Genomic DNA, 13,461 nt, shown 5'->3' on the forward strand with positions numbered 1-13,461 from the left:
AAGGTAATGTTAAATTAATGTTAAGTTAATGAATAAATTAGGGCAACTGGACCTGTTTAAGCAAATTGTCGGTTTCAATGGCCGAGTTGTAAAACCTATTTCATAAAACTTAAAATAAAAGATCGCCTTCATTTCAAAGTTAATGCTAGCAGTATAAACACGCACACGATAGTGTTTAATAAAATCATTTTCTAAGTAAATTATGGCAACTCTTTTCCTAAAGTTTAGAACTAAAACATCATTTACGTGTGTCAATATTTTTGAAATTTTTTATTTTAGATACACACGATGATAATCGGTTTCTGTAAAACAAAAATATTAGTTTTAAGCTAAAAAACATCATCGGCTACGAAAAATAATAAAAAACAAAAAAAAAAAACAATGTATAAAATGAAGTATAATTTATATTACAATCACAGCATAGCAAATGTTGTTTTGTTTTTTAATTTTAAAATAAAAACTGGAATTCCCCTGTTTCGTTGAGGCTAAAAAAAATTAAATTTTTAATTAAAATCAGATATGCAATCCAATCAGTTGGCGCTTGCGGGGTTTTCACAACGTTACGAGGTTAATCCGGTTAAAATGTCTTATAGAGACGATAATTTAGTTAAAAAGTCGGTGTGTGTAAATGATAATACAGTTGTGTTGTATTTGGAGATGTGTTAATGTAGCAATGTATTTTTTGATATTGTGAGATGTGTAAATATATTTTTTTAAAGCAATCAGGTTTAGACAAAAACTATTACCTAACATAAAGTATAACCTAGCAAAAAGTATTACCTAACAAAGTATAACCTATGTATAACCTATGTATATATATATATATATATATATATATATATATATATATATATATATATATATATATATATATATATATATATATATATATATATATATATATATGTAACAGAACGTTAACCGTTTGCCTACACCTCTGATTCTGCCCTTTTATAAAGTCGACAGATTTTTACCTCTGAGGTAGTACGTCCCTGAGGAAATTATTTAAAGTACAGATCAGATTAAATAAAACATTCAACTGCTAGCACTAGTGATATTACAGGCTAAAGGGAAATAACTTTTTATTATAGCTGTACTTTACTGAAACCTGAGATTTTATTTAGCGCTTTTTACAAAAACTATTCTAATGATACATTGAAGTCAATATTCAAACTGAGACACAAATTCCGCTGAGATTTAAAATTTATAGCTACCAAGTGAGGGCTAATAATTTCTATACTCATGCGTTGATTTAAATCAAATGCAGTGTGCTTTCTTAAAATACAATAAATATAAAAAGACACATATATTACACGAAGATTGTAGGCCTATATGGAAATGAAAAGCAACAAAAAAATGAATCAATTTGAAAAATAAATAAATAGTAAGAATCCATTTGAATATTTTATTTAAATAAACATTGTAATTAGAGTTTTGTAGTAGATCTATGTAAAAGTAAACCATCTTAAATAAATGAAAGTAGGCTAAAAGTAAGAAAGACATATTACTTTTGTAAATCTGTATCAGTCCTCACATGCCGATGATGAAAACTATAATTCTAAAGCGAACATGCAAGGAAAACTGACATGTCTGAGGCGGATAAAAAAACAACAACAAATAAACCGGGAGTGATCTCCCCTAAAATCTCTCGAATATTCTTATATAACTTGGAATATAGACATGATTTTTGATTACTTAAACTTTTAAAAATAGAATAGAATCTCATAGAAAAAAGAATTGCGCACCAAGCGAACGGCAAAACAAAATGTGCATAATAGTGTGCAATATTATTAGTACTTTATAAATTTACATGCGTTTTTGAGAAATCGTAAATAGCGTAAATTAGTACTTCCGGTCAACGGAAATTACTCAAAATTTGACAGAAGGTAGAAAATTAGATCTTTTACTTACATATCAAATTTCATTTATCTATCTGAAATAGTACTCAAGTTATAGGCTTTTGAAAAATTCAAAGTAGAAAAAGTACCACTTACGGTTATCGGAAATCGTTCAAAAGTTGATCAGGATCTACGATTTTGATAAAATACTTGTATATGAAATTTCATCAACCTAGCTGTAACGGTACAAACAGACACTCAGACAGACACACAGACAGACACACAGACAGACAGACACACAGACATACGGACAAAATTGCAAAATTATGTTTTTCCCTATCAGTGAGGTGTAAAACGTCGAGATTTGTATAAATCTCGATTTTTTTTTTGCACGATTACAAGACTTTCTCTATACTTAGGATATACGAGAAAGTAAAAAACAACAACAAATCACAAAACAAAGAGGGCGTGATCTCCCCTAAACTTTTTCGAATATTTTTAAATAACACTACAAGGGATAGCACCTCGGGATATATACATGCTTTTTAGAATCTCGTAGAAAAAAAGAATCGCACACCAAGTGAAGGTCAAACAATATATGTGTATAATAGTGCGGAGTACTAGATCTTTATAAATACAAATGCGTTTATTTGAGAAATCAGAAATAGCGTAAATTACTAATTTCCGTCATCGGAAATTACTCAAAATTTGACCGAAGGCATAGAATTAGATCTTGTACTTATATGTGGAATTTTATTTATCTCTCTGAAACAGAACTCAAGTTATAGGCTTTTGAAAAACCAAAAGTAGAATAATTCCATTTCCGATTACCGGAAATCGCAGAAAAGTTAATACAGAACTACACATTAGATATAATACTTGTATATGAAATTTCATCAACATAGCTGTAACGAATTAACCTATATATATATATATATATATATATATATATATATATATATATATATATATATATATATATATATATATATATATATATATATATATATATATATATATATATATATATTGTTAATGAGTGCCAACTCCCTCAGAAAAAAAATTATCAGAAAGAAACAATAATTTACATAAATTAAGTAGTAAACTCGCTGTTACAGAATGGGAATTTGTCAAAAACCAGAAAAATCCTCTGTACCTTTGAACTCAGAAATTTGAACGGTCGTGGGTTCAAGACTAAGTCCTGCAAGATTTTGTCATCCTCTTGTTCAAATCAGGGACCATTTCAAACTTTCAACAGTCCTATGATCTACTCTTCCGGAACTTAAATGAAGATTTCCGACCTAGCATTAAAGTGCTTTGAACTCGATGGCTCTTATGACGATCACACTTGATTACAGTGAAAAACGGAGAGGTTGAGAATTTACTGGCAATGCTACAATAATTTATTATGTATTAGCGTTTGATGTGTAGTAGACATACATTTGACAGATAACATACACAAATCAGACTGTTTTTTCTAAAGATTGTCGGCAACAAATGAGCATTATGGCATCAATGGAGTATCACGGCAAAAACGACAGCATTATTTCAACAACATTATTTTTAATAAATGGTTTCAGCAAAACATTATTTTAAACAAAAGACAATTTTTGGTAAAAGAGCATTATTTCAATAACATATCATAATTTAGTAAAAACGAGCATTATTTTAACAAATGGGTATTATTTCAATAACTACAGAACTTCATTTTAACAAACGAACTATTACAACATAAGATCATTTGGTCGAAAAGTGCATTATTTCAATAAAAGAGCATTCTTTTAACAAGAGTTTTCTTCAAACAAAACACAACTCCTTTAATAAAAGGCCATTTTGTCAAAAAATAAAAATATAAATTGATCAAAACGACATGATTTTAAAAACTTTAATAATTATTTTGTTCTCTCCCCAGATCACGTCAAGCTTCGATCCCGGCGGTCAGAGTTCGACAACAGAATCGATACCTTCCCCGACCACCCCGTCTACTTCTCCCCGCGGGGCTACGACCTCCCCCACTTCCCCAGGAACACCAAAGACGCCCCCAGGCACCACCTCCAGGATCTCCTTCTGCCCCCCTCCCACTTCGAGATGGACGACCCCAAGATGGAGGACTTCGAACCCTTGGACCCCGACTTCCTCCTTAAGTTACCGAAGTCCCTGGATGGGTTCCAGAAACCGTCAGACTGTGGGGAATCTTTTAAGGGCGACGTCGACCCGGCGTTAGCTGATATCGTGTTATCGGAGGAGGCGATGAAGATGGGCGAAAAGACAATGGACGAGTTTATGACGTTTTTGGATTTGAAAGGTAGTTAATGGACGCCCCCGTATATATATACATATATATATATATATATATACATATATATATATATATATATATATATATATATATATATATATATATATATATATATATATATATATATATATATATATATATATATATATATATAAACATTTTTGTATGTTTGGTAGCATGTGTCCTGATTGGCGCCTTGTTATTAGGGATATTATCTTCGTAAAAAGCACGTTATTCTGAAGACATACGGTAATTGTAGTCAACAACTCATTATTGTTACAAATGTAGTTTTCACACTTTTTTTGTGGCAATGTAATTCTACTATATTTCTTTTTCGGTTTACTATCGAAACGGACAAGTATGACTGCTGTATTTTCTTGCGGCGAAAAACAAAAAAGACGAAATAGCTTTTCCTAAAATAAACATTGCAATTTTTGGTAACAGAGGTCATCACCATGGCAACTGTAATTGAGGTCGATGGTGTCGCGACCTTTAATTCCGCAGCTCTTGACGTAAAGCTGTTCCTGGGGCGTTGAATGCGCGGCAGTTCTGATGTATCCGGCTTAAGCGATAGCAGTAGCAGCTGATACAACTGGATCAGTGATTGATGAGGGACCGACAAATCGACATATTATGTTAATTTCAAGGAGTCGAATACATTTCACAATTATTTATAGGGTATCAACAAATCGGCATATGTTAATATCAAGGAGTCGCATACATTTTCTTAATTAGGGTATCAACAAATTGAAGTATGATAATATCAAGGAGTCGTATACATTTTCTTAATTAGGGTATCAACAAATCGACATATGTTAATATCAAGGAGTCGTATACGTTTTCACAATTGTTGATAGGGTTATTAACAGTCATTTAATACAATTATTGATAGGGTATGAACAAATTGACATATGCTAATATCAAAGAATCTCATACATTTCACAATTATTGATAGGGCGCCATCACATCGACTATTTTTTAGACCGGCGAGTTTCATAAACTCAACTCAATTATAGATAGGAGAAAACATATGGTCATTTGTTAATATTAGGCAGTCTTAGATAATTAAAACATGCCGCTAATTTCTTTACCTAGACCGTAAGCGATTTTCGACAATGAATAGCATTTACTGTACATGAATTTTGTCAAAATAACTTGCACGACTGTATAATTTTTCTGGCGTTGACTTAGCGGTAGAGCGCCAGGTTGCTAACACGAAAGTCTCGAGTTTGAATCCGGGTTCAAGTAAGTTGAACGTCCTTGAGTTCACACAGCTTTGATGGGTACCTAACTCCTGTTAGGAAAAATAAAGGCGGCTGGGCAAAGCGCTGACCATCATGTAACTAGGTCAATAAACATATGAACTCTACTTCATCTATCCAATTGACTGTTAGGTCTAAAGAGGATTCTATACGTTTTCTGGAAATAAAATTTCTGGTCGGTATCTCAAAGTTGTTTAGCTGCTATCATTACTTAGCCATAAACCTAACCTGATCTTAAACATAACCTAGCTCTACCCTTACACGTATCAAAACTGACATTTTTTTTCTATGGTATGGCCTGGTAGGGCGGTAGAGCGCTAACCTGGTAGCCCGAAGGTCAGGTTCAAATATTGGTCCGGACTCGCCACTATAGGAAGTTCTGAACCCAGGGGTCCTGGGCTAGTCTCTCCAACTGTCCCCATGTGTCCTGGGCTAGTCTCTCCAACTGTCCCCATGTGTCCTGGGCTAGTCTCTCCAACTGTCCCCAGGGGTCCTGGGCTAGTCTCTCCAACTGTCCCCAGGTGTATCCAATCTTCTTGGTGTCAGGTATCTCTGTCCTGGGCTAGTCTCTCCAACTGTCCCCATGTGTCCTGGGCTAGTCTCTCCAACTGTCCCCATGTGTCCTGGGCTAGTCTCTCCAACTGTCCCCAGGGGTCCTGGGCTAGTCTCTCCATCTGTCCCTAGGTGTATCCAATCTTCTTGGTGTCAGGTATCTCTCAGGTATCTCTGTCCTGGGCTAGTCTCTCCAACTGTCCCCAGGTGTCCTGGGCTAGTCTCTCCAACTGTCCCCATGTGTCCTGGGCTAGTCTCTCCAACTGTCCCCAGGGGTCCTGGGCTAGTCTCTCCAACTGTCCCCAGGTGTATCCAATCGTCTTGGTGTCAGGTATCTCTGTCCTGGGCTAGTCTCTCCAACTGTCCCTAGGTGTCCTGGGCTAGTCTCTCCAACTGTCCCCAGGTGTATCCAATCTTCTTGGTGTCAGGTATCTCTGTCCTGGGCTAGCCTCTCCAACTGTCCCCATGTGTCCTGGGCTAGTCTCTCCAACTGTCCCCAGGGGTCCTGGGCTAGTCTCTCCAACTGTCCCCATGTGTCCTGGGCTAGTCTCTCCAACTGTCCCCAGGTGTCCTGGGCTAGTCTCTCCAACTGTCCCCATGTGTCCTGGGCTAGTCTCTCCGACTGTCCCCAGGGGTCCTGGGCTAGTCTCTCCAACTGTCCCCAGGGGTCCTGGGCTAGTCTCTCCAACTGTCCCCATGTGTCCTGGGCTAGTCTCTCCAACTGTCCCCAGGGGTCCTGGGCTAGTCTCTCCAACTGTCCCCAGGTGTATCCAATCGTCTTGGTGTCAGGTATCTCTGTCCTGGGCTAGTCTCTCCAACTGTCCCTAGGTGTCCTGGGCTAGTCTCTCCAACTGTCCCCAGGTGTATCCAATCTTCTTGGTGTCAGGTATCTCTGTCCTGGGCTAGCCTCTCCAACTGTCCCCATGTGTCCTGGGCTAGTCTCTCCAACTGTCCCCAGGGGTCCTGGGCTAGTCTCTCCAACTGTCCCCATGTGTCCTGGGCTAGTCTCTCCAACTGTCCCCATGTGTCCTGGGCTAGTCTCTCCAACTGTCCCCAGGGGTCCTGGGCTAGTCTCTCCAACTGTCCCCAGGTGTATCCAATCGTCTTGGTGTCAGGTATCTCTGTCCTGGGCTAGTCTCTCCAACTGTCCCTAGGTGTCCTGGGCTAGTCTCTCCAACTGTCCCCAGGTGTATCCAATCTTCTTGGTGTCAGGTATCTCTGTCCTGGGCTAGCCTCTCCAACTGTCCCCATGTGTCCTGGGCTAGTCTCTCCAACTGTCCCCAGGGGTCCTGGGCTAGTCTCTCCAACTGTCCCCATGTGTCCTGGGCTAGTCTCTCCAACTGTCCCCAGGGGTCCTGGGCTAGTCTCTCCAACTGTCCCCATGTGTCCTGGGCTAGTCTCTCCAACTGTCCCCATGTGTCCTGGGCTAGTCTCTCCAACTGTCCCCAGGGGTCCTGGGCTAGTCTCTCCATCTGTCCCTAGGTGTCCTGGGCTAGTCTCTCCAACTGTCCCCAGGGGTCCTGGGCTAGTCTCTCCATCTGTCCCCAGGTGTATCCAATCTTCTTGGTGTCAGGTATCTCTGTCCTGGGCTAGTCTCTCCAACTGTCCCCAGGTGTCCTGGGCTAGTCTCTCCAACTGTCCCCAGGTGTATCCAATCGTCTTGGTGTCAGGTATCTCTGTCCTGGGCTAGTCTCTCCAACTGTCCCCATGTGTCCTGGGCTAGTCTCTCCAACTGTCCCCAGTAAAGATGGCTAGGCATATGCCCAGGTCAGGAAACATTTGGACTTTACTGTATCTGCCTAATGGATCGCTAGATCTGAATGGAGAACTTTTTTTAACTTAAAAACTTATCCCGAATTCTAACAATAAATTTAGCAACTAGCTTGAAATTCGTTTTTTTACTGTAGTGCGATACAAGATATCAAACAAGCGATGCGATTCTGAACTACCATCTGAAATAATTCAAGCGATACTATATTGTACAGACAACTAAGATCAAACAACGACGATACCATACTGCTTGAGACTTTACAAACGATACGATACCATACTAGTTGAGACTTTATAAACGATACGATACCATACTGCTTGAGACCATACTTCCTTTACTCAATGATACAAGTACAAATTTTAGCTACACATTTTTTACATAAACAGGCTTTGATCACTTTGAACTCTAAACCGCCTCCACAAAAATCAAATGAGCAGAAACTTCCAGAACATTTTATAAACATAAACGAAACATAAATGGCGTTCTTATAAGAGTACTCAGGTAAAATAAATTCGTTATGAAAATAAGTAGCCTCAATGATAATTAAAACTCCCGTTAATTTTTTACATTTTTTACTTTCTCGTATATACGTAGTATAGAGAAAGTATTGTAATCGTGCAAAAAAAAAAATCGAGATTTTTACAAATCTCGACGTTTTACACCTCACTGATACGGAAAAACATAATTTTGCAATCTTGTCCGTATGTCTGTGTGTGTGTGTGTCTGTCCGTGTGTGTGTCTGTGTGTAAACACGATAACTTGAGTACCGTTACAGCTAGGTTGATGAAATTTCATATATAAGTATTTTATCAAAATCGTAGATCCGTATCAACTTTTGAGCGATTTCCGATAACCGGAAGTGGTACTTTTCCTACTTTAAATTTTTTAAAAGCCTATAACTTGAGTACTATTTCAGATAGATAAATGAAATTTCACATGTAAGTAAAAGATCTAATTCTCTACCTTCTGTTAAATTTTGAGTAATTTCCGTTGACTGGAAGTAGTAATTTACGCTACTTCCGATTTCTCAAAAAACTAATGTAAATTTTAAAAGTACTAATAATATTGCGCACTATTATGCGCTTTTTTTTATTTGCGTTCACTTGGTGTGCAATTAATTTGTCTACGAGATTTTATTCTATTTTTAAAACTTTAAGTATTTAAAATGGATTAAAAATCATGTCTATAGCCCGAGTTCCCATCCCCTGTTATTTTATATAAGAATATTCGAGAAAGTTTAGGGGAGATCACTCCCGGTTTATTTTTTTTCAAAATTCAACATTAAGTTTGACTGTAGTAATTTTTAAGCATTTAAGTTTACCAAAACGTTATGTAATATTTATAATAATTATTTATAATTATGTTTAATGATTATTAAAGTTCTTTAGGATAATTTTAAAAATAGAAACCTAATGCTGACATTTTCAATTCTCCTATTTGTGACTCTAATTCTTTAATGGAGAGTTGCCTAACTTAATTAATTTTAAAAACCTGACCTAACGAATTAGCTCTAATTACATTTAGAAATTACCGTATTTTAATGTGTGTTTAAAAGATCACTCCTATTAAACCAATCAATTGGTCTGCTATTTTAGGAATTAAGATCCATCTGCAGCCATTTTGTTATTGGAATTTGGGGATTGATCCTTTTTATTTTTATGCCATTGATGAAGTGGGCGTTATATAAGGGAGGTAATCACGTTAATGTAAAATTATTTTCTGGAAGAAAGAGTTACCTCCATCTAGACGGGGGGAAAAAACAGTGTCTATAAATAAAGGGAAAAGAGCCTTTTCTGGACTGTCGGTTCTATAACCAGATGAAGTAGAGTTTACCTAATCATGTTTATTTTCCGCGACTCTAGATCGGGAATGAATGTAAACCGTACTAGGTATTACGCTCCACTACTCGAACACCAAGTCACATAGTGCCACTCGTATTCAATTGTAATTCATCTCGGAAACCGTTCGTAACTCGAGACGCTTGTACACTGGATCAAGGATCATCATTGTAAAATTTAGCACCCGCACCATGCATTGTGTTCAATATGTTCACATATTCAGACTTAAAAGAGATGACAGTTGTATCAATAGGTTAATAGTTGTATCAATAGGTCGATAGTTGTATCAATAGGTTAATAGTTGTATCAATAGGTCAATAGTTGTATCAATAGGTCAATAGTTGTATCATTAGGACAATAGTTTTATCAATAAGAAAATAGTTGTATCAATAAGTGAATAGTTGTATCATTAGGACAATGGTTGTATCAATAGGTCAATAGTTGTATCATTAGGTCAATAGTTGTATCATTAGGTCAATAGTTGTATCAATAGGTCAATAGTTGTATCAATAGGTCAATAGTTGTATCAATAGGTCAATAGTTGTATCAATAGGTCAATAGTTGTATCAATAGGTTAATAGTTGTATCAATAGGTTAATAGTTGTATCAATAGGTCAATAGTTGTATCAATAGGTTAATAGTTGTATCAATAGGTCAATAGTTGTATTAATAGGTCAATAGTTGTATCAATAGTTTAATAGTTGAATCAATAGTTTAATAGTTGTATCAATAAGTCAATAGTTATATTAATAAATGAATGGTTGCAACAATAGTGAAATAGTAATATTAATAGGACAATAGTTGTGTCAATAGGTCCATAGCTATATCAATAATTAAATAGTTGTATCAATAATTCAATATCTATATCAATAGGTTGACAGTTGTATCAATAGGTCAATAGTTGTATCAATAGTCAACAATCGAAACAACAGCTAAATAGTTGTATCAATAAGTTAACGATTACGTCGATGATTTTAACAATGTGTTAATAAAAAGTTAATAATTCAAAATTTTGCTAATAAGTTAACATTGTATCCATATGTTAACATTGTCTTAACATTATCTTGACCACACTTTGATTTGTACTTCCAGCTAGCGGAGCTCTAGACAAATGTCTGCTGCCAGTCAAGTAGAAGGTCGTGGGTTCGAAACCTTCGGAAGTCGAGACAAAGCTCACAAGCATGCGCAGTCGAGCTGTCAAGATCTTTTATAAGAAATTAAAAAAAAAACTTTAAGCTGGGATTTTAAAAACAACAACAGATAATGTTTAAATGGTTCAAATAAAATGGTTATAAATTGAACGAAATAATCAGATTTAATGTTTTTTTACGACTATTATCAAGCTGGAGATATAGAGGAACGCCTTGAATGTTCAGCTCAGTCTAAGAAGTTTCGTACAGGAATATAATTTGGATGAACATTTGAATTCTCTTTTTAGTTACTCACAAATGATGTAATAAAGTATGTTTAAGGGAATAAAAATATTGTTCCTCTTTAACAATGAGCTTTATATGTAATTTTGTATTAATGTAAAATCTGCCTTTTTTTAAAATTCAGATATGGAATATATATATATATATATATATATATATATATATATATATATATATATATATATATATATATATATATATATATATATATATATATATATTTATTTATTTATATATAAACACACGCACACACACACAAATATATATATATAGATATACATTATATATATGTATATGTATAATATATATATATGTATGTATAATATATATATATATATATATATATATATATATATATATATATATATATATATATATATATATATATATATATATATATATAATGGTGATGAGAGGAGTGAAACTAACAGACGAAAGAAATAGAGCGAGATTTAGTATTGCTAAGACAAATGTAGTCGTAGATTACCCTTTAATGTTTTATTAGCTTTTATGTTCCCAATCTTACATGAAAATGTTTACCACTGAGCTCATACATCATTGTTAGTTGTCTTTCTAGTGAGTTTTTTTTGCCTTAGTAGGTAGTACACTAGTGCAATATGGCAGAGGCATAGCAAGGGCGTGGGGGGGGGGGGGAGGGATGCGGGCTGCATCGGATGACACCATTCAAGGAGGTGAGACAAAGGCAAACACTTGCAAAATGTACTGAAAAAATATGCCTTTTTGCCAGTTCCATGAATAATTAATGAAAGTTAAATAATATTTTAAGTACGAATCGAGAATTATTACTTAGGATGAGGGTGACACCATGAAGTAAACGTGCTAACTATAGAGAAAACAATGCTACATCCAACTATGTTAATAACAGACTATAGCTGATACACATCGTTACTATTAATTCTGCAGTGATTAAAGCTTATAAACATACATGTACGCGTAAGTGGCATATATTTAAATTATACGCCTATGTAGACCCCCCCCCCCCCCACACACACATATTTATATATTTTGTTTTTTGGGAAGGGGGTGACACCACGAAATGCTGCACCGAATGACACCCGACCTAGCCAAATCCACACGATATGATGTGGGTTAATGTTTTTATTTTTATTTTATGTTGTTTTTTTTTTCTCTCACTATAATGGTCAGATTAAAAAAAGAGAAACAAGGGCAAAAACTCTATATTTTACAATAAACTTAAAATTCTGGTTACTCCTCTTTTATCACGAGCAACATTTAACAAGTCAAGGTGTTTAAATGATACATTTTAATCAACATACTTTATAATTTAATTTATAATCGCTGTCATTCAATACATTAGGAAATTATTATTTTTGTGAAGTCTTATTAACTTTTCCTTAAACATTTACAATGTTTTATGCTTTTACTTTTTAATAGTTTTCAACAAAAACATTATTACCATAGTTTCAAAAAATCATAATAATACAGTAAGAGTTAATATCCCATCAGTTTAGAGGCCTTTGCTAATATCTGTTTACTGGAAGCGTCAAACATTTTAACCAATCTTGTATCCTTTTTCTCAAAAAAAATTCTTTATACTGGGTACGAGTGTAATGATATGGCGAGGAATGTAAAGAGTTCAGCTGGGTAAGCTCCTGGATATTTTTAAATACAACTTCTAATGTGCACTCAACGGATATTGAAAGGACTCTAAAATATTTTTCACCGTAAAGCTTGCTTCTAAAAGGGGAGAGATACATCACGTCCATAATAAATGGTAAAATAAAGTAGTTATCGAACCCGGTGGTATATTATGCAGCTGAAGTAGAGTTCACATGTTTAAAACCTCGGCATATAAGGAAATAGTGTGGTCCACACTGTACACAGTCATACACATAACAACAGTCAGGTACCCATTAGAGCTGGGTGGACTCAGGGATGTTTTACAGATTTGACCCAGGCTATGAACAAGATTGCACGTTAGGCAGAGTACGCTCAACCATCTGAACACGACGTCCCATATTCAATAATAAAGCTGTTTTGCCAACTTTAAAAAGTTATTTCTGCAAATCAGTGCTAATGAACTTGAGTTGACTTTACGTCGACGATGTGAGAGGGAAGGGGGGGGGTCGATGTTGGAAGGAGGCTATAGTAAGCGGACTAGGGCGTGCCAAACCCCCCCCCCCCCCCCCCACATATATATATATATATATATATATATATATATATATATATATATATATATATATATATATATATATATATATATATATATATATATATGTGTGTGTGTGTGTGTGTGTGTGATACAAGTCGACACCCTTCTACCCCCCTCTCTCTCCACCCACTTCCTCAACAAACAGAACAACTCTTAAATCAGTAAAAATCACATCAGCACCCGGTCAATGTTCCATAGAACTCACCATGTAAGGCGCCAGGTAAATGCTCTTAACTTCATTCTAAAATAAATCAGATAGCTGATAGTATGT

The 13,461-nt window shown here is 35.4% G+C and overlaps 1 protein-coding gene across 1 annotated transcript in view; it reads left to right on the forward strand.

Annotated features, from left to right (window-relative positions):
• Positions 1–11,052, forward strand: part of LOC131958110 (uncharacterized) — a 65,580-nt gene extending 54,528 nt beyond the window's left edge. The window contains exons 5-6 of the mRNA XM_059322988.1: positions 3,751–4,143; positions 10,653–11,052. Coding sequence (XP_059178971.1) covers positions 3,751–4,143; positions 10,653–10,693 — 434 coding nt within the window. The 3' untranslated portion in view covers positions 10,694–11,052. The remainder of the gene's footprint in view (positions 1–3,750; positions 4,144–10,652) is intronic.
• The last annotated feature ends 2,409 nt before the right edge of the window (positions 11,053–13,461 follow it).

The sequence above is a fragment of the Physella acuta genome, unplaced genomic scaffold (assembly GCF_028476545.2).
Source record: "Physella acuta isolate Inbredline_101_S28 unplaced genomic scaffold, ASM2847654v3 ptg001290l, whole genome shotgun sequence".
NCBI classification, from domain to species: Eukaryota; Metazoa; Mollusca; class Gastropoda; family Physidae; genus Physella; species Physella acuta.